Genomic DNA, 21,774 nt, shown 5'->3' on the forward strand with positions numbered 1-21,774 from the left:
AGAATTATTAGTGAAGAGTGCAGCATGTCGTGGAGCAGTGTCTATGTTCTCTTACTTTATCAGCAATTAGCCATTCGTTGTGACGTTCTACAAGGCTAGGGGCTTTTCAGATACTAACACAGTTTTGTATAGGAAAACTGTGAATGTATGTGTCTGTTTTGCTTCATGTATATGCCTAATTGGCCTCAGCTCCCCAATCATGCAGTGAAATAAATGTGTCCTTGTTGCATGTGATGCCTTATGTGTGGTTTTCCTACACAGAAGTAAATCTGCATCAGAGATCAGCAATAGTTAAGCTGCCCTAATCATGCAGTGAAATAAATGTGTCCTTGTTGCATGTGATGCCTTATGTGTGGTTTTCCTACACAGAAATAAATCTGCATCAGAGATCAGCAATAGTTAAGCTGCCCTAAGATCAGGCAACATCAAGGTGTTTTTTCAAAAGCACTGTATTAATAAGGCATTAAATACCAATGTTATTCCTGTGTTCGAAGAGATGGCTGAATCAGGACTGATAGCCCAGATTCGCATAAAATAATGACTTACAGCCCATTCTTGAGCTGGGAGGGCAAAAGTCCTCAGTAGGGGCGCAAGGGCCCACGCCGGTATCCAGGCCACTTGCACCAGCAGCTGTGCCACTTGCACTGCTGCGAGTGGCATGGATGCCGGCGTTGGAGCGCTCATGCCTGCCTCTCTGCACTGCTGTGGGAGTATGGCCCTGGGACGCCAGCTTGGCCTCCTGCCGGTGTCCTGCCAGCGCACCTTCGTGCGCCATCATCCCAGGGAGCGTTCCCAGGGCATTCTGGGGGCAGAGCTGTCTTTAGGCGGCTTCCTAACCCTCCTTCAGGCCAGGAGCACCCCCTTTTTAGGTGGCGTAGCCCCATGGAACACTATGGAGCAGTTCCACGGGGCTCGCAGGTAAGGGCAAAGTGCCAGCTTCAGTAGAGGGCCCCCCGAATCCTCCTTTGGAGGCGGCACGGCTGCGCCGTCTCCAGCCACCGGCTCAGCCCTCCCCCTTTTAGGAATGGGCTGTTATTCTGATACTGAAGTGGAAAGGAGAAACCAAGGGCTTTTCCACCTGGTTTTTTTTCGTTGGTTCTGGCCCCATACTACTTCGGTTTATCCCGATTTCTGCAGGCATTTTTATGTCTAGTTTTCATTTCGGGTTTTTCGGGCCCTCTCCAGTTTTTTTCTGGTTCTTTTGAGACAACTTTTCCCCTGATGTTTTTTCTGGAAGCCAATTTTTAGTTTGCTTTTTCATAGGGTTTCTGTTGGTTCTCTTTGTCCCACCCACTCCCACCCACTCCCAGCCCACTGTTTGTTGATTGGACTGTTGTAGTTAAACCACTCCCTCCCCCTCATCCTGAAGATGAGTGATTTTTTCCCTTTTTATAACAACATGAAAATATCAATATATTACTGGAACATTGTAACAATAGGCTTAGCAGGTTTTCTGAATTCCCAGCTATCATTTAAAAAAGTCTCTTGTCTCTTCCTTCGCAGAGATATAAGGAAAAAGCATATATCCACGAAGGCAGAAGCTAGAGACTTACTTAAAAAAAAAAAGCTGGGAATTCAGAGAACTTGTTAAATGTATTGTTACAGTTATATATTGATATTTTAGTGCCTTTTTTAAAAAAGGGGGGTACTCTGAGTCCACCAGTGACAACCGCACCCTTCCTTGAAAATCCTGACTATTGAAGACACGTGTGGAAGAATATGAACTCACTCCACGACTATGAAAATGCAGAGGGAGGGTAGACATGTGGGAACACTGTGCCCAAGGCAATTCCAGTGCTTGTGGATCGACTGCCAAGAAAATCAGGAGTAAGTCTATGCAGAAAAGCCCCAATCCTTGAATTAGCAGGCATTGTAATTTATAGTTATTAATCTAATTACATTTTTACTTTAGTTTCTCCTTGCATCGATTATTTGCTTTATTTCACTAAAACCTTTCTGGAGCACCAAATCAACAATTATCTTATTTGATATTTGTAGCCTCTGTTTCTAAATAATTGGAAAGGCAAATCTTTGCTTCCTGTGCAGTAAAGCTGCTGTGTTCATTAGCATTGAAAAAGAGAATTACTGTCATTAGGCGAGTGTGAGGAATTTGGTCCACAATAACCTTAGGGGGCATTTTTCACAGTAGATTTTGCTTCTGTTTTGCCACGGCCCAAAAAAAAACACACGATTTAAATGTTTTTTTCATGGCCACGATTTATCCCTGTCAATCTCGATGTAGTTTTGGTTTTTCATGGGAACAAAGCACACTGTATTTGACAACGGTTTGGTCTGTCCCTTTTGCAGGAGGCCTCCCCTTCCAACAGGCTCATTGCTTATGCCTGCCCCAGCTCCGCCCCAACTCCGCCCAGCAGATTACCTCGTGTGGTTCACCAGCCCCAGCGCAAAAAACAAGCACCAGTCCCTCTGGTCTCCTCCATTTTTCTTCACCCTCGCTCTGTTCTGCTTTTGGAACAGTCAGATTCCAAATTGGGGGGGGGGGCAAGGCAGCGCTTTCCTCAAAGCTTCCCTCTATTTTCTATAGATGTGGAACCCATTGCCCTTTAATGATAGACAGGATGAGGGGGGGGGCAGGAATTGCATCCATGTGCCCAGAGAAGTGTTTAGCTGAAAGTGGGCCCGATCCAGCCAGTGTGCATGGTGGGGCGGGGGAGAGGAAAGAAGGCCCCTGGCTTGCGCGCCGGCCATGATCCGGCCACAGTGCATCGAGAGAGAGGAGGGAGACCCAGAGCAGGCTGGCCGCCCCTCTTCAAAAGAGTGATGGGAGGGAGTTTTGCCTTGGGTTTTCTGCTCTCAGGATTCACATTTTTCCCATCCGATTTCTCAAAAATCCCCCCTCCCCGCTGGGGTAGAGGGGCCAACAGCCCCTTCCCTTGAACATCCCCCCCACGGGTCCAGCTGCCCTAGACCGAGCTGCCACCACCACTACCCCCAGCGCACTACCCTCAGCACATGGCGTGGCCCCGCCGGTCTCCCCCTAGAGCCGTCCGTCCAACGTCCACCTGGGCTTGGAGGTGTGGGCCCAGCTCCAAGGCCCATCCCGGGCGAGGGGCGGGGAAGGCGTGCCGCCTGCCCACCCACCAGCCTCTGGGACGGAGGGAGAGAAGTGCCAGGACTCTAGGCAGGCAGGGAGGCAGTAAAAGGGGCGGTATTCTTGTCCGAGCGCGAAACTCCCCCAGCCAATCACCGTTCTTGGGGGAGGAGAAAGGAGACGTCACGGGGAGGGACAGCGGAACCGAAGCAAACATTTTTTCATGGGCATCCGAGCAACAAAACGTGCTTCTACTGGAAAGTACGGCTCAGAAGTGGTTTGGTTTGCCGCTGACATAATGTGGCTTTTATACCTCTATCAGGGAAAAGCCGGATCTGCAGTAAATAACCAAAATTTGATTCCGATGCAAATCAGCGTTGAAACAGCAGCAAATCTCCGTGAAAAATTCCCCTATGTCTTTAACCCAGTTCTCCTCTGCAAAGTACTGTTGGGAGGAAGCAGTATGCCAGTTAGAGCTTGCAAGCAAGAAGAGGGATGCATTACCCTCCACCTTCAGTTCTTGCAATTTCCCCTTTTCAGCCAGTTTGTCCCCAGCCTACATTTGCAATAGATATCCATGTCTGGATCGTTGACTGAGAAATCTAGCTTTAGTGGGGTAAATTTGAGCCAGGGAAGGATTAAACATCCCTCTGCCTGCTGGTACTTCCCTGTGTAAAAAAACACACAACAACAGTGGTTTTGCGGAGGAGAAATGGCAGCAGCTGGGGGGCTAAAAACAGGAAGTGGCAGTAGAATCTGACTTCGTTGAATAACTTCTTAGTTCTTAACTTTCTAGTTCGTATACATTTAATTTGGAGTTAACTTGCAAGGTTTTGAATTCTGACTGGCTTAGACCGGAAGACCCATACTCACACATACCCTATTCTGAATGTGGAAGTGGGAGAGGAACTGCAGGCAATGTAGGCTGCCCATGTGGTGGTTTTATGGCGGCTTTTCCTATAGCTGTTGTGAGGGGTGAAGTCTTGGCCAAAAAGCTCCTTTGTCTTTTTACTAGAAAGGAGTAGATGAGCAACTGATGTTCCCAGCTATGAGCCAAATTCAGATTCAGCGTACGGGCCAACTACCACTGATTTATGGTGTGCTCATAAAGAAAATACCTGGGATCCTTTAGTGGTTTTTTTTTTTTTTCCTAATCCTTTTGCCAAACACTTAGTAAATTTCTTTGTTGTATAATAATTTTCTGCGCTAACTCATTTTGATTCATGGCCCCAATTTATATAAAAACATTTATTTTCATACATTCAAATTCATCATTAAACTCATCCACAGTGACTTTCAGATTACAGAAAGTATTAGTTTCTCCTAATTGATGGCAACAAAGTACTTGACTGAACTGCAAAGAGGTTAATATAATTTTTTACAATTATGTTATATACATTCTTAACACCTACATATTAGAAAAACAAGCTGTAGATTTCTTTTGTTTTATTTATATTAATTATAGAATGGAAGTTATAAAAGCATTCATGCAATGGCCAAGGACATAGATCTGCTAGTTAAGAATGCCAAAACCTACAATGAGCCTGGGTCTCAAGTATTCAAGGTTAGTTTTAACATGTTTTTAATATTAGAGTTCAGTTCCTTGTGTCACTGTACTACATATTGGACTTTAAAAATTTTAATTGGATTTTTTTTGGGGGAGTGTGATTTTGACTCTTATAAAATAACTGGGTCCAAAATGGTATCTGTTTCGGTTTTAAAAAGAACTAGGAGAAGATGCTGCTTTTAACAAATAAAAATGATATATTTATGTAGTAGTTACTGTCCTATTAATGTTTAGTTTGTGCCAGCCATTCAGCATGGACATTTACTAGTCATGTCATGGAGCAATACTTTTCTGTACAACCATCCCTTGTTTCTCAAACGTTTGGACACTTAGTCCTCCAGTAAGTCATCTTGCTAGGTGTTTATATAGAGCCTGACAGGAATACTTGATGTCACCATTACTATATTTTGCAGACACAGGGCTGGATTCTACTGTCCATGGATGAGAGAACTGTAGATTTTTCCCACACCTTCTTCCCTTCAGCAGTCCTTTCTGATCCCAGGAAAATTTATTCCCAAGTTTGTATGGTTTAATAGTCACTCAGGTCAGGAGACTGTGCTGATGGAGGAAGAGGCAATTGTGTCCATTTCCTCCTTCCCACTGTGGCTATTAGACCAAGCAGGTCCCTCAGATCTGGAATTAAATTTTCCTGGTGTCAGAAATGGCTGTAGCGAGGAGAGTAATGTGGGAAAGATCTGTGACCATCAGCATCATCCGTTGATAGATCATAGGACTCAACCCATAAATTCTGTAGAGCAAAATATTTCTGAATTGTGTTAAATATTATGCTGAATAGCGTGGCTCTATTTAGAAGCAACCAACAATATTTTAATTTTTTAAAGGAACTAATCAGAACACATTCTTGTTTAGGAACTGTGTGAATGAGAAAATATGAAACAGTGTATATTAGTGAACAGATGGAGATAGCCTCAAGATTATTTAGATCCTTCTCCAGCAGAATGTATCGGCCTCTTCTGTTTTAAGTTTTATTATGAACTGTGCAGACCAGTTCCATTATTAACTGGAAAAACCCTTTTGAATTCGAACAACTAAGAGATTTATACCATTTTATTAGCCGTATGCTTTGGTTTACTTGGGTAGATATTATAAAAAATAATAATAATTGTACAAAAGCAACATTTTCCAATTCAAATGTTGAGCCAGAGCCATTCCCCATATATCTCTTGTTGCTATGATGAACAAATGTGCAGGAAAGATGGATAAGTAATATGTCTGTATGAAGCAGCAATGGATTAATGTTTTTGAATGAGCCTAAGTAATCATTAAGATGAGTTTATGTCCAGTATGTGTGCCACTGTTTCAGATCAGATGCTCAAGTTTGGCACTGGTTTAGAACTGTTCTCCTCTGAGAGATCAATTAAGTTTGAGGTTCTTTTCAGGAAGACTTACTAAAGGATTTGTAGGTAATATCTGTCACTCTTCCTTTCATCAAAGTGGTTTTCTAGAATGTTATGCTATAAAATATTTTATGTAAAAATGGGTAGAAGGAATAATCATACCTCCCAATCCTAAATGCATTTACCAGTTGGGATGCCAGCCATACTGCCAATAGAATAGGAGGCAGTTCTTGACCTTCGTGGGGGAGAACTGGGTAAACCATAGGTTTGTTTGGAGCTTCTGTTGTCGGTGTTCACATTACAGTGTGGTAGTCAAATTGAAAGTGTGGCTAGTTTCTGTAGCTGCTCAAGAATATGCAATCACACTTTCTGATGGGATTGGCTGTATATACGTATAGCTTTTTAAAAACATTCTGTCTGATAGAGCTGTCCAAAACGATCCTGTCTGAAAGGGGTAAACTTTGAAGTGGTGTGTTTAAAAATAAAATATTGATTACTTCACCTGTTTGGCTTATTTTTAATACAGGATTTTTTTTGGTTTTCTTTAAAAGGATGCAAATGCAATTAAAAAAATATTTAATATGAAAAAGGCGGAAATTGAGCATTCGGAATTGACCAAATCAAGTCTTCGAGTCAGGTACTATAAATGGGGGAAAAGTAGATAAAATTAGTGATTTTTTCTCTTTAGGAAAAAAAATCTCTTAAATAATAGTTCATGTCAATGCTTTAGTGTTACAGACATATCTTTAGATAGAATTAGCATGCTCTACATATGCTGTTTACCTTGGAGCCCACACCAGCTATCCCTTTGATAAGTGAGCTTGCCAGTCTCCCACGTGGGACTTCTCAGAGACTATGATGGTGAAAATAGGGTTGCACTTACCTGTAATTGATGTTCATCTAGTGCAGTGGTTCCCACATTTTTCAGGCCACCGCCCCCTTGGTTCCACAAACTCAACCCCAGCACACCCTACCCAACAACACAGTTGAAGGGGCCCACCTCTAGCACCCCCTGCTTCCCCCTTGCCTCTTAGTTCCCCTTACAGATAATCCCACTGCCCCCCAGGGGTGGTACTGCCCACTTTGGGAACCACTGATCTAGTGGCTATCACATTTCTCCATCCTGTATGTCTGGGGGCAGGACCCCAGCCCTCCCACTTACCAAGGCTTCTCGGGGGGGGGGGGTTGAAACAGATGTCGCCAGCTTCCCTGCAGCCAGCAGGAACAGCAGAGCTTGTTAGGAGGTGGAGGAGGCAGTGGACCGCTCAAACATCCCATTCTGATAGCAAGAGGTGCAGAGCCACTCTATGCTACAGCAGGCAGCCTTGCCGCTGAGTTTGGACAGGAGGCAGGGCTGTGGGGGTTTGCTTGCCCAAGTCTTGAGGAGACAGGCCGTAATGACCTGTGGGAGGCTGAGGGGTCCCAAGGGAGGAGGCTCAGTTTTTCATCTTCATGCTTCTGAGAAGTGTGAAATCAATAGAATTTATCTCTGAGCATATCTATGTAGTCTTTTAGCATTGAACATTGATTTTCTGTCATACTTAAAATGAATTACTCGACATAAAATTTAGTAACATTTACTGTACCACTTTTTAATAAAATGCAGTGGCTGAGCATCTTTAACTTTCCTTTCAAAACTTATTCTGTAATTATAATATTTTAAAAACAACATCCTAACTATATCATTTTGGTTCTCTGGTGGATTTCTTTTTCGCACTTTCTATGTCTTGTCCGTCTTTCATAAAGGACTGCAAATTTGGCTGCTTCCAAGCTGACAGGTCCTTCCTCACAGGGTAAAGGCCATGTGGTCGATGAGAGAAATTCTGCTAATAAATATTACCGGTGAGTCCTAATAATTTCTAAATGTCATTCAGTTATTTATCCACTTTTATAATGTTTCCTTTGCTCCATACCCCATGTGTCCAAATCTGCTTTTCGTTGCATATGCAACAGTTTAAAAGTACAGTTTAAAAGAATGAGCTGGGTTTGTTCATTTACTAGAAATATTATAGTTTTGTATAATTACCTAATGTGGTTGTTTAAATGGAATGAAAGTTTTTAGGTTGCTAAAATGCACCTCCATAAGTTTAGCCGTATCAGATTTCAGATAGATACCATCTGACATTCGATATAGGCTATCTATTTATTGGTTTTGGGGGCAGATTTTAATTATGTTTTAATTTATTTTAGTGTGTTTTTAATGGTGTAATTTTGCATTGTATAAGCCTCCCTGAGCCCAGTTTTCGCTAGGGATGGCAGGATGTAAGTTTAATAAAATAAATAAATATCAGCAAGATAGTACTAAGGGCTTCTTCATCTTATCTTATCTTATCTTGCAGTTGTTAGGCAGAAGTTGCCGTGGGTGGCAGTCATGATGTGTGTGCCCTCAGAGCCCAAATGCCTGTGCTCTCTTAGAATAGTCTGCTTTCTGATACCTTTGGGAGAAGCAACAGAAAACAGCCTATTCCTGCCTTTAAAAAGAAAAAAAGTATACTTCTCACCAAGAGACTTTAAGAAAAAGATTGGTTTTTATATGCCGACTTTCTGTACCACTTAAGGAAGATTCAAACCGGCTTACAGTCACCTTCCCTCCCCCTCCCCACAACAGACACCCTGTGAGGTAGGTGGGGCTAAGAGAGCTCTAAGAGAGCTGTGATTAGCCCAAGGTCACTCAGCTGGCTTCATGTGGAGGAGTGGGGAAATCAACCCGGTTCACCAGATTAGTGTCCACCGCTCATGTAAAGGAGTGGGGAATCAAACCCAGTTCTCCAGATTAGAGTCCACTACTACAAACCAAAGCACTTAACCACTACATCTGTTTATGAGATGGTATAAAGTATTCTTCCTATATTGGTAACGCCATTCCAACCTTAATACATGAAACAAAGCTGAATGCATCCACTTATGATGTAGAGTCTCTTCCTTGCTGTGGAACTCCCTAAGAAAATAATGTTGGCAGGTGCCATACTGTATGTCTGTCCCCGGTCACGTATGCAAAGTCTTTGTTTTCTGTTGAAGTGTTTTTGGAATTAATAGCTTGAATAGACGGGACCTTTCACATTTTCACAGGTTATCACCCACTGCCCCATACACACAACAGTAGGACATCTTCACTGAGAAGAAATGAGGGCATCAGTGTTTAGTCAAGTCAGTCAGACCAACCCTTTAATCAACCAAAAATATTCTTCTAATTAGTAATCAACACATTTTATTTTTATAAGTTCTGAAACTGCAGGTGGTAGCCATTGCCTTAGAAGAGGTTTCCCTTCTCTCATGCATAGTAAGGAATGCCTCTTCAAGAGTGCTGGCTGCTGTGACATGAACATGTTTTTTACTTCATAACAATTTTATTTTTTTGCTCACGTTTATGTGAGCACAAATAAAATCATTACGAAGGAAAAAGCATGTGCATGTCACAGCAGCCAGCATCTTATGAGTTAAAATTTATGCCGTTATGCAAGTCAGTTTTCTTTGAATGAATGACAGAAAATATTGAAGAACCTCACCATCTCTGTAGAATTCCACAGTTTTCTTCTCAGGTGCCGATCTAAGGCTTACAAACATGCGCAATGACAATGTTAGACTGGGAAATACTTTAGTTCTCGTAATACTTATTTGTCCTTATCAATTACTTTAAGCCATTGGATATAGTTTCTTTACGCTGGATTTTTTTTCTTTTTTGGAGTTTCATGTACCATCGATAGCATCATGTAAAATATCAACATATATCAATATCAAGCAGCGCTTTCATGAATATTTCTACCTTTTAAATGATTTGTCTGTCTTAGTTAATTGAGTGTATGATATTTAAATGCCTGTTAAAATATTACCTGGAAAATAGCTGGTCAGTTGAAAGCAAGACAGTTTTGCGTGCACAAAACCCACATTTCTGTCTGCCATTTGCTGTTGGTCCTACAGACAATCTGAGTTGCTCAGTTTCATTAGTATTGTTAATTCAGATTTATTTCAGTTAGTTTTCAGAAGAACCCATGAAATGTCAAATAGAAACATTAGCTACTTTTAGAAGAAAAGCTAAGCGTACGTTTAAGTTAATAATTGGCTAAAACTATACAAGGTAAAATATGCATGCAAAGTAGTCTGTTTTACTCTGTACAAGTTAATCTTTTAAATATGTGTTTGTTTTTTTCTACAATTTTTTTTTATTCAACTGCTGTTTTTTAACATTTACAGTAACAAAAGAGCTGTCCAAGGAGATCGTTTATCAGCAATAACTATGGCACTGCAATATGGATCTGAAAGTGATGAAGATGCTGTTCTGGCTGGTAGGAATTGCAGAAATATTGTGAGATCTGCAAAGCAGATTTATTGAATTCTGAATATACCTCTTAGATTCCAGATGGGTGGCAACCCTTTTAAAATACCAGAATATTTTCAAATGCAAAAATAAATAAATAAAAATCTTTGTTTATTTACTTCATTTACACCCCATCTTTCTCCCTGGTACAGCTCCACAACAGTTCACATTGTTCTCCTCTCCTCCATTTTATTCTCACAACAACCCTATGAGGTAGGATAGGCTGGGAGTATGTGACTGGTTCAAGGTCACCTAGCTAGCATCCATGGCCAAGAGGGGATTTGAACCTGGGTCTCCCAGATCCTAGTCTGACACTCTAACCACTACATCACGCCACCTTGTCTATTTGTTGAGCAATTTGATATTTACTAAAGTAAAATCTTACATTGTTTGAGGAAATAACTAGCTTTTTATCATGGGGAACACGTCACTCAGTTTAGCCTATCTCTGGTAAAATAATGTTTTCTGTGCCCCTTCCCATTGCTATGATGGTCTGCCTGCATTCTTTAAAAGCAAAGATAGAGGATTCTCTTTGCTTTGAAGACCAAGTTTGATACAGGGAACTGCCCATTCAAGAGGCCCCATGATAAGAAAGTGTTTAGGGTATAATTCATGGTTAGCTGAAGTTTTGTATCTACATTGTGACATAACATTACCTGATAAGTTTCATCTGTGAAAAACAAATCTGTATTACACTGACAGGCAATTTTGCTGACTCATTGAGGCTCACACCTTTTGCAGGTATGTCCTCCAGTTTGGTTACATCATCATCATATTTAATTAATGTGGTGATTAAATATTAATCTAGGTCTACATGCCATATCAAGGACATTGGTATGGCACATGGTTCACATGCTAAAAAATCTTGTACATGGTGCAGTCCCATCAATTCCTCAGTGTCTGTGTTGTGTGTATTATCCTCCAGGAAACAGCACCTGTAACTATGGATGTGGTGGGACAGATGCTGTTTTATTTGCACCTATGAGTGCAGACTCATGCTCTGTGACTCCAGTTTTTCAACATTTGAACCAGTCTGGAGAATTAGAAGACTCAGCATGGAGGGTTTTTCAATTCTTACATTAAAAAACAAATAAGAACTTTGCATAGGTTTTTTAAAAATGTCGTATAGACTAATATTGACCTTGTATTGGAGCTCAACAACTGTTGTGCTTTTTATGGTACTAGCCTTTACTTCCAAGTGGACTTGATTTTGTATGCAGTTCCAAGTAGCCTTGGGGTCAATACAACCAAAGTGGGGAGGAAGGCAGCTTCTTTAAGCTTTTGCATAGTGGCTTCTAGCTCGCTGCACACTTGTATGCCACAGTGAATAGATTTAAAATTTATTCCACATGTCCTGACCACATCTGGATTGACCCTTTGCCTTCTACAGATTGGACTGCACTTGAAGTCTATGGCTGTATCTGATCCTTCTAGCTAAAAGCAAGTAGGAAATCTTATTGCTACTTTTTAAAAAGACGAGCAACATCTAGTAAGGGAGCTGCCTATTTGAGAGCTATGAAACCAGTCACGCGAGAGAAAGTAGTTAAATTCTTTTTTTGAGAGGATCCAGTATAATTACTTTTTCTATTTCAATCAGAAAAAAAATCACATTGATATTGTATAATTGTATCACCACCTCTAGCTGCTGCTCGTTATGAAGAAGGGGAATCTGAAGCCGAGAGCATTACATCTTTTATGGATACTTCCAGTCCTCTTTATCAGCTTTATGATACAGTTAGAAACTGCCGGAACAACCAGGGTCAGCTCATATCGGAACCTTTTTTCCATTTGCCCTCCAAGAAAAAATATCCTGATTATTATCAGCAAATCAAAATGCCTATTTCATTGCAGCAAATCAGGTAAAACTGACGTGACCGTCTCCAATCCTGAATGGCTGCAAGAGCTGCTTCTTTTGGGGGGGAGGGAATATTAAGTCATGAATCAACTATTTTTAATAACTGTATTTACAGACTTAAAGTTTTATTTATAGCTGTTTGTGTATAAAAGCTTTCGGACTCCTTGTTTTTAAAGATGGACCTGGATAGCCCAGGCTAGCCCGATCTTGTCAGATCTCAGGAGCTAAACAGGATCGGCGCTGGTTAGTATTTGGATGGGAGACCAACAGGGAAGTCCAGGGTCATTACACAGAGGCAGGCAGTGGCAAACCACCGCTGAATGTTTCTTGCCTTGAAAACCCTACAGGGTCATTGTAAGTCAGCTGTGACTTGATGGCAAAAAAAAGGCAAGAAGAATCCATGTATGATGTTAAATCATTACTTGAAATGCCAGCACAGTGGTGCAGTTTTTATTGGGATAATACAGTGAGAAAGTCAATTCATTCTTGTAGGTCAGGTTGTGAAGTTTATTACATCATTACTCATCTTCCTTGTGTTGTCATCAGTTTGTAAAATATTGAGACAACATTTCATCATCAAAAAGCTGGTAGGAGAATAGACAGCAGTCGCTTCTTTTTCTAATGGGCTTATGTCATGTTTGGTGATAGTTATTTTCAAGTGAAGAAGTGCCATGCAACCACCTAACAATTGAAATAATCTATTCCTTTCTTAATACCTCCATTTAGAACATTTCTCAAAACTACTATATAGTATGAGTGGCGTTTCTGTTTCTTGATGTCTTTTTGCACTTGGGAAGAGTTGAGAATTAAGCTGTGGGAAGCTGCTGTTTCTCTCTTGCAACTGACCAAGTCTCTGCATCCCTCCTTTTCTGTCTACTGAAGCACTACTCTTTGGAGGATGTTGGGGGGAAGACGTTCTCTGAAGGGAACAGGGATGGATGGTTCAGTGACCTAGTTCAGAGTTTCTTGAACAGTTAAATTCTGTTTTAGAAAAAGTGATTGTTTTGCAGCACTGAAACAAGATTGATTGTCTCTTCTGCAGAACAAAACTGAAGAACCATGAATATGAAACACTTGACCATTTGGAATGTGATCTCAACTTGATGTTTGAAAATGCCAAACGTTACAATGTTCCAAATTCGGCTATTTATAAAAGAGTGTTGAAAATGCAGCAGGTTATGCAGGTAAAGTTTCACACTGGCTGAATCGTTGTGTTTCTTGGCTCATTTTTTTTGTAGCAGTTAGTATTGGTGCATTGATATCTGCATTGGCACACTGCTCTCTTGTGATATTAAAGCTGCTCAGAAAATGCAACATTGCTGTTTCTTGGTTTTAACTCAAAGTATTATCGTAAATGTGAGAGCTTTCAACAGCCCTAAATTGGGAATACAGGTTAATAGGCTACATATGGGATGAATTATACTAAACTAATTATGTTTCCCTGACTGTGAATACTGAAGACACCCTTCAGGGGGAGAAATTGTACATCTGCCCTTGAAGATGTGTAAATATGTGTGGAGATTCAGCAGAGAGAATCTGAGTCCAGGGATTTGTGCTCTTTCAGGCAAAGAAGAAGGAGCTAGCTAGAAGAGATGAAATTGAGGACGGGGACAGTATGATCTCTTCTGCCACGTCTGATGCTGGAAGTTCAAAAAGAAAAAGGTGTGTACTTGCATACTGCCATGTCTGACTTGCTGCTAATAATAATAATGAGTAACTATTTCATTTTATTTTTCAGTTATTCTAAGCCAGTTATAACTCTGATATGTTCAAGTTAGCAAAAATGTTCATTGTCTGGTCCTCATACTGTAAAATTTGACATAGTGTGCTAGACATTATATATGTTTTTCTCGGTTTAAAAGGTACTGTCTACTTTCTCATTCGAGTGACTATGAGTTTGTTTATACATGCGGGGGGGGGGGGTACACAGTGGGAAGGGGAAATTGGCAGAAATAGTCCCCCCAACCACGTGCAAGCAGAAGAACTCGCAGAAGGGGGAGTTTGGATATAACGCATTATTTGAAACACTAACACGAGATGAAACTGTCACAATGGAGAGGAGTAGCCAAAAGATATTGTGTTCTCTGAAAATGGCCAGTTGGGTGGTGACCAACACTTCCATGGATTTCTGGCTTGGCAACTTCAGATTTTTGTGCGAGAAGGTACTCCTCTAGTAACACTTATGTGCCTACCTTTACATTAAAATCAGTTCTCTGACATGTAGGTCATGTGGCCAGGAGGAAGCTGAGGGTGAGCTGAGGAGGCTCAGTAGTAAATTTGAGTTTGCCTCTGCATGAAGTGTGAAAGGGCCTAGAAATGTCACCTGTTGCTCAGCAAAGTTACATATTGATAAATTCTAAAGCTAAAAATAAAATATAAAGGGCTGATTGGTTCTTGTAGGTTACCCAGGCTGTGGTCTTGGTATTAACCGTGGTCTTGGTATTTTCTTTCCTGACGTTTCGCCAGCAGCTGTGGCAGGCATTTTCAGAGGAGTAACACTGAACGACAGTGTCTCTCAGTGTCAAGTGTGTAGGAAGAGTAATATATAGTCAGAAGGGGGTTGGGTTTGAGCTGAGTCATTGTCCTGCAAAGTATTAAAGGTAATGTGCAAATCATTGTCCTGTAAGTATCAAGATAATGTGCTAATGAGGGTGTGGTATGTTAATGTGGAATCATTGTATCCTGAAGTGATCTGTTAACATGTGGAATCCAAGGCTAATCCGCATGGCTATTGTGGACTGTAGTCTTCCACAATAGCCATGCGGATTATCCTTGGATTCCACATGTTAACAGATCACTTATACAATGGTTCCACATTAACATACCACATCCTCATTAGCACATTATCTTGATACTTACAGGACAATGATTAGCACATTACCTTTAATACTTTGCAGGACAATGACTCAGCTCAAACCCAACCCCCTTCTGAATATATATTACTCTTCCTACACACTTGACACTGAGTGACACTGTCCTTCAGTGTTACTCCCCTGAAGATGCCTGCCACAGCTGCTGGCGAAATGTCAGGAAAGAAAATACCAAGACCACGATTACACAGCCTGGATAACCTACAAGAACCAATGAACTCTGACAGTGAAAGCCTTCGACAATATTTTATAAAGGACTGATATTTTATATCGGTTAACACTGAACAAGTTTATATTTGGGAAAGGAAAGTAGCAAGGGGTAAATTTTAGAAGTGGGTTCCACACACACACACACAAAAAGTTTGAGAACTGCTTGCCTGATCAGTTTGCAGAATTCTGGATGTAATAGTGAAGACTTTCCAACTTTTCTTTTTTTCAATCAGAAGCAAAGTGTGTGGGGGGAGAACCCCACAGCATTAAACCCCATATGTTTTTTCTCTGAAATTATGAGAAATATTTATACCTTGCTTCATAGATAGGCTTTCAAATGTAGACAGTATGCCAGAGATCCCTCCAAGGTTCAACTCTAATACATGTCAAATAATAATAATAGAGAATTCAACAAGCAAACATAGCTATTTCCTACATATCGGGGAATAAGGGAAAGAGATTATAGAGAAAATGGATATGACTTCTTGAGCCACCACACCTGCTGTCTATATGACAGCAAGATACCATCTGTTGTAAATTTTAAAAAATGGTTGTGCGGGTGTATCTTTCAAAGGATAATAGAGCTGAGAAATTCTTTGCTTGTTTGAAAAAGTTTTACATTTCAGGACCCTCTGCCATAAAAAGTAGGAAAGACTTCTTAATGAAATGTACTTTTACTACCATTGCTATGACCTCTGGCCTTTAGTTTATTAGCTTATCTGTTTTTTACACTAGGCCAGGGGAGTCAAACATGAGGCCTGCAGGCCGTATCCGGCCCCTTGAGAGCTCTTATCTGCCCTGCGAGCCAGCCAAGGCAGCCCCCTCCACTCCACTCTCGATCGGGGCTGGCGAGGCATGGCCCGGCCCAAGTGACATTTATGTCATATCTGGCCCTTGTAACAATCCAGTTCGACATTCCTGCACTAGGCATTATAATGGAGAAGAGGGAATACAGTATCAAACCCATCTGAATAGTATTGTCTTTTAAAAGTGTTACATTTATACATCTTCACAGTGGTGCTTTCTGTTTGTAGGCACCAGACGTATCAACACCAAAAGAAATATTAATTGTTCCTCAGTAACTTTGGAGCAAGATAATATTTGCCTAGAATCAAGGAAGAACATACCTCAGAAATTGCAATTTGGTGTCAACTAATCAGATCAGTGGGCTCTGTTGAAACGTACAGCCTAACCCTGCCTTCTTATAGTGTTGACCTTCCATACAGGATTTTTATATTAATGTGAAATTTATAAATACAGCTCTATATGATGATGATGGCAGCATCCAGCTTATCTGCCTTTGTATGATAGTGAAGAGATGATCAGTCACGTTTACTACAAAGAAAAGTATGTTTGTTGAACTGCTGTTTTTCATTCTTTAATCTTAACAGCAAAAAAAACATAAAGAAGCAGCGAATGAAAATTTTATACAACGTTGTTATTGACGCACGCGAGCCAGGCACTGGCCGAAGGCTGTGTGAGCTGTTTATGGTTAAACCTTCCAAAAAAGACTATCCAGATTACTACAAAATCATCTTGGAACCAATGGATTTAAAGATTATAGAGCATAACATCCGTAGTGACAAGTACTCAGGGGAAGAGGGAATGATAGAAGATATGAGACTAATGTTCCGAAATGCAAGGCATTATAATGAAGAAGGCTCACAGGTACATCTTCTAGAAAGACTGAGCTAAAATTCTATAGCCATCACTCATGCTTTCCTTTGTTTATGCATTAGATGAACTTCACAGCATGTATCTAAAGAGGGAGCCTGTGCCATTCATGTATGGCCGTTGGTGTATATTCTACATGTTTACATTTTCATTGTGTGCATCCACATTAGTAGAAAAGCACCCCATCCTCATGGAACAATCACCTGGATGAATTTATTTGTTTACTATTTTTTAGTCTGCCTCTCACACTATTACAAAATTTAGCAGTGCAATAGGAACAGTTTAAGACATTGGAGAAAGACTGGATTACAAATAGGGTTGCTCACTCCAGGTTGGGAAATACCTAGAGATTTTGGGGGTGGAATCTGAGGAAGGCAGGGTTTGTAGAGGGGAGGGACTTCAATGCCATAGAGTCCAATTGCCAAAGCAGCCATTTTCTCCAGGTGAACTGATCTCTGTCGGCTGGAGATCAGTTGTAATAGCGGGAGCTCTCCAGCCACCACCTGGAGGCTAGCAACCCTAATTACAAAGTTATAAAACAGTGCAACATGAACAGTATAAGACGTGACATACATGCAAAAACTGGATGACAGACATTAGAAAACAATGCAGTAAAACCAGAAACACATATAATAAACAGTGCCATAAGCTATAGCCCTCATCTTTTTATTAAAGCATCTTCCTGAACAATGCCAGCTTTACTACAGTCCTATTCTCGATACAAGTTACAAATTTGATTTAAAAAATTATTTAAAATGCCGTCTTCATCTTATCTAGTGGGTTGGGGACTTTTTTGTGGCTAGCTTGACAGGTCGCTGTTGCAAGAATGCAGCACACAGGCACTAATAAATCAACATTTTATGGTGGGGACGACCGGTATTAGGCTCTTAGTCTCACTTCAAAGGAAGGTTATCACATTTCAGCATGCCACAAATAGCTACTCCCTTGCACTGAAGCTCTACAGTTGTTTCCTGGAGATATCCTTGCCTTCACTGCAATGAACTCCTAAGATACCTAACAGTTTGCAGAGTCATTTTTTCAGCTACAGGGAAGAATATTTTGGAATTCCTGCATTAGTGTATTATTGGTTTCGTGCCTAATGGATGTACTTGCGGGGAAGTCTGCATTGCCGGAAAACTGATTTGTACCTATTTTGCAGATGATACCTAGGGAATAACATTTCAAGATATGCACTTGACATTTTTTTCCTAGCTGTGTTTTGGATAGTCCACAATTAAGGATACAGATATGAAGAGCTCCATCAGTAAAATGTCAAAATATTGGCTAGATGGTAAACAGTGGGGAGAAGTCCAGTGAGGCTGATGTATAAAAAGAGAACATTATTTCTGGCTCATGGCCAGGTTCCAGTAGACCGTGAAATTGGGATTCTGGGTGTGCAACAAGGCTTTTCGGCTTCCCCCACCTTTTTTATATATTTTGTGATGCCCAAAAAAGCTTCTCCACAAGGTTGGAGGACCCTTTGGAGCAGGATTCAGTACAGGGTAAGGGAATATAGCGGGAGTGAAAATTATCAGTTCCCCCTTGGTCACATGAAAGCACTTTCTTTCCACATTCACCTGGGTGGGCATGTTGCTGTTCCTCCTAAAGCCATTTCAAAAATGTACAAAGGGAAGAGTGGAGTGTCTTCTATTTCGGGAGCCAGACTGTACCTTTATGCTGCCAGTTGCTTCGCTGTAATATGAATAATGGTTCCTAGATTTCGGAATCCTGATCCAAAGGTTCATACAGGAGCTCTTGTGTACCTGTGGCACCCCTTTCTGTGCAAGGGCAGTCTGTTCTTCTTCCTCACTGCTGCTGTGGAAGTATAGAGGTTCCCCAGCCATTAACGTAAAGGAACCACGCTGGATCATGCCAAAGGCCATTAAGTCCAGCATTTTGTTCACACAGTGGCTGACCGGCTGCCTCTAGGAAGCCCACAAGCAGGATGACTGCAAAAGCGTCCTCTCACCTGTGCTCCCCAACAACTGAGGCTTTTGGTACTTCAGGGGAGGAGATATTGATCATGACTAGTAGCCGTCGATAGCCCCATCTTCCATGAATTCGTCCACTCTCCTTTTAAAGCATTCCAAGTTGGAGGCCATCATCACATCCTGTGGCAACTATTTCCACAATTTTACTATGTGCGGTGTGTAGCAGTACTTCCTTTTGTCTGTCCTGAATCTCCCACCCTTGGGGTTCAGTGGATGACCCCGGGTTCTAGCATTATGAGAAAGGGAGTAAAGCTTCTCTCCTCACCGTGCATAATTTTATAGACTTTTATCATGTCTCCCCTTACTGTTTTTCAACGCAAAACAACGCTAAGCATTTCTAAACATTTTGACAATTAATAGGTATACAATGATGCTCATATCCTGGAGAAGATTCTTAAAGAAAAAAGAAAAGAGCTGGGACCCCTGATTGAAGATGAGGAGGTTGCTTCCCCAAAAGTGAAATTAAGTAAGGAACTCTTGTGAAATTCCACGCTTCATATATGCTGATTTGAAATATAAAATGGTAAATAAATGGCAGTCTTATTGAGAAGTTAGCAACATTTCAGCCACACTTGAAATTTATTTATCAAAATAGTCATAAACTTTGTGTGTGTGCTTTGAGGGAAGGTCCTGAACAAAGAACGTGCGTATAATTCAGTATTTCTAATGAATGCTAAAAGGAATCTTCCTCAATATCACAAGTGATATTGAGTAGGTAGAAGTGAAACCAATGAACTAGGCTTCTGGAACATGAAAAATGGTAGTAGCCTAAAGTGTTGACAGGTTAAGGAAATAGAGCACGAGAAGCAAAAATAAATTTTCTGTATTGACTTCCTTCATAAATCTCTTTTAACTTAATGGCCTTCTTTGTCTCCTTCCCATTTTCCAGATTGGAACAGAGTTGGAGATGAGGATCACAAGGTTTCTTACACTTAAGCAGAAAGCGTTGAAGAAATACCCTGCTTTTTAAATGACCCAAAGAGTAGCTAAGCAGTGGCTCTTAGTATGGGTTGGATCTTGCCATCAGTTAGTGGAAGGCACCAGTGGAAATCTTTCTCTTGTTCTCCTTTCCCTAGCAGTCATTATACCTGTGGAAAAGTTAATTTCCAGAGTTGTGGAACTGCATGGACTAATTGTCCCAGAGATCAGGGGCAGTCTACACTGGGGGGCGGGGAATTGCTCTTTCATCTTTATTCCATTAGGATACCTCAGCAGAAGTAGGAGGAGGGTGACTTTGCCTCTTTCTCAGTTCAACCCTGACCCCCTGCAGCCTGGGAGTCAACTTTTCTGGAATTGGAAATGACTGCTGGCAGTGGGAGGAAAACAAAGGAAAGATCCATAATTGTTGCACCCATGGCTTAGTGTTCTCCAGAGTTATGCTATGTATTGATTGCATCTAGGAAGCTGTGCTTGCACAATGCCATCCACAGATCCTTGTGCTGATTGTTCCCGTAGTGCAGTTGTTTATTCTTTGTAAAAGTCTTGCTTCTGTATCTTTTCAGCATGTTGGCTTAAATGGGGAGATTTTCAAAGAGAAAAGAACGGAAAATGTTTGACATTTTCTAAGGAGAGTTACTCCACTCTAAGCCCATTTAAATGAATGGGTGTAGACTGGAGTAACTCTCCTCAGGAATGCACTGTTTGTGTTTTGCTGAGCAAAACATTGTTAACAACTGGTTCTTGTAGGTTATCCGGGCTGTGTGACCGTGGTCTTGGTATTTTCTTTCCTGACATTTCGCCAGCAGCTGTGGCAGGCATCTTCAGAGGAGTAACACTGAAGGACAGTGTCTCTCAGTGTCAAGTGTGTAGGAAGAGTAATATATAGTCAGAAAGGGGGGCGGGTTGAGCTGAATTGTTGTCCTGAAAAAAGTATCAAAGGTAATGTGCTAATCATTTTCCTGTAAGTATCAAGATAATGTGCTAATGAGGGTGTGGTATGTTAATATGGAACCACTGTATCCTGAAGTGATCTGTTAATGTGTGAAATCCAAAGCTAATCTGCATGGCTATTGTGGACTGTAGTCTTTGTTAGTCTGGAGGTTTTCAGGACAGGAAGCCAAGCCTTATTCATTCTTAAACTCTCTTCTTTTCTGTTAAAGTTGTGCTGATGTTTATGAATTTCAATGGCTTCTCTGTGTAATCTGACAAAATAGTTGGTAGAATTGTCCAGTCTTTCAGTGTCTTGGAATTAGACCCTGTGTCCTGTTTGTGTTAGTCCATGTTCAGCCACTGCTGATTTCTCAGGTTGGCCAAGTCTGCAGTATCTTTCATGTTCTTTTATCCTTGTTTGTGTGCTGCGTTTTGTGGTCCCAATGTAAACTTGTCCACAAGTGCAAGGTATACGATATACTCCTACAGAGGTGAGGGGGTCTCTTTTGTCTTTTGCTGATCGTAGCATCTGTTGTATTTGTACAACAGATTGTAAAGCCTTCGACAATATATTGTTAACAACAGTGGCTTGCATCCAAAGGTGCTGTTGTCAAAGTGGTGGTAATCCTTCGCTTGCACTAATATCCCCCTTCAGCCCCTTGTACCACGTCCTACCTTGTCCTGAGGAACTTTACAGGGGGGAAGGGTTGCAGCAGGAAGGAAACCCCCTCTCATGGCATTCAGAAATCAAGCCAATAAATAGGGAAAGCCCCAGACGGGAAACGTTACGCAGTACACGAATTATAAACCAGTACTGGCATGAGTTGTTAGGCTTGGTAGCCCTATTTTGGATCTACTAATTTTATCCACTGAGATCGGAAAAGGGACTTAACGTAGCAATAGGAGTGAAGATTGTTAATGTTTGGTTTGTCTTCATTATAACTCTTGACCATGATCTTGTGGCTCCAGAGTGTCTACAGACCTGTGCATGCAGGGGCTTCTTTTCTCTGGAC

General features: G+C 41.2%; 1 protein-coding gene across 8 annotated transcripts in view; it reads left to right on the forward strand.

Moving 5' to 3' along the window:
• PBRM1 (polybromo 1) overlaps window positions 1–21,774 on the forward strand; it is a 62,251-nt gene that overhangs the window by 12,135 nt on the left and 28,342 nt on the right. For all 8 annotated transcript variants that reach the window (XM_056863282.1, XM_056863258.1, XM_056863275.1 and 5 more), the window contains exons 8-16: window positions 4,518–4,616; window positions 6,529–6,614; window positions 7,724–7,819; window positions 10,169–10,260; window positions 11,935–12,151; window positions 13,190–13,331; window positions 13,712–13,809; window positions 16,619–16,895; window positions 19,253–19,358. In XM_056863282.1, the coding sequence (XP_056719260.1) occupies window positions 4,518–4,616; window positions 6,529–6,614; window positions 7,724–7,819; window positions 10,169–10,260; window positions 11,935–12,151; window positions 13,190–13,331; window positions 13,712–13,809; window positions 16,619–16,895; window positions 19,253–19,358 (1,213 nt within the window). The remainder of the gene's footprint in view (window positions 1–4,517; window positions 4,617–6,528; window positions 6,615–7,723; window positions 7,820–10,168; window positions 10,261–11,934; window positions 12,152–13,189; window positions 13,332–13,711; window positions 13,810–16,618; window positions 16,896–19,252; window positions 19,359–21,774) is intronic.

The sequence above is a fragment of the Euleptes europaea genome, chromosome 1 (assembly GCF_029931775.1).
Source record: "Euleptes europaea isolate rEulEur1 chromosome 1, rEulEur1.hap1, whole genome shotgun sequence".
NCBI classification, from domain to species: domain Eukaryota; kingdom Metazoa; phylum Chordata; class Lepidosauria; order Squamata; family Sphaerodactylidae; genus Euleptes; species Euleptes europaea.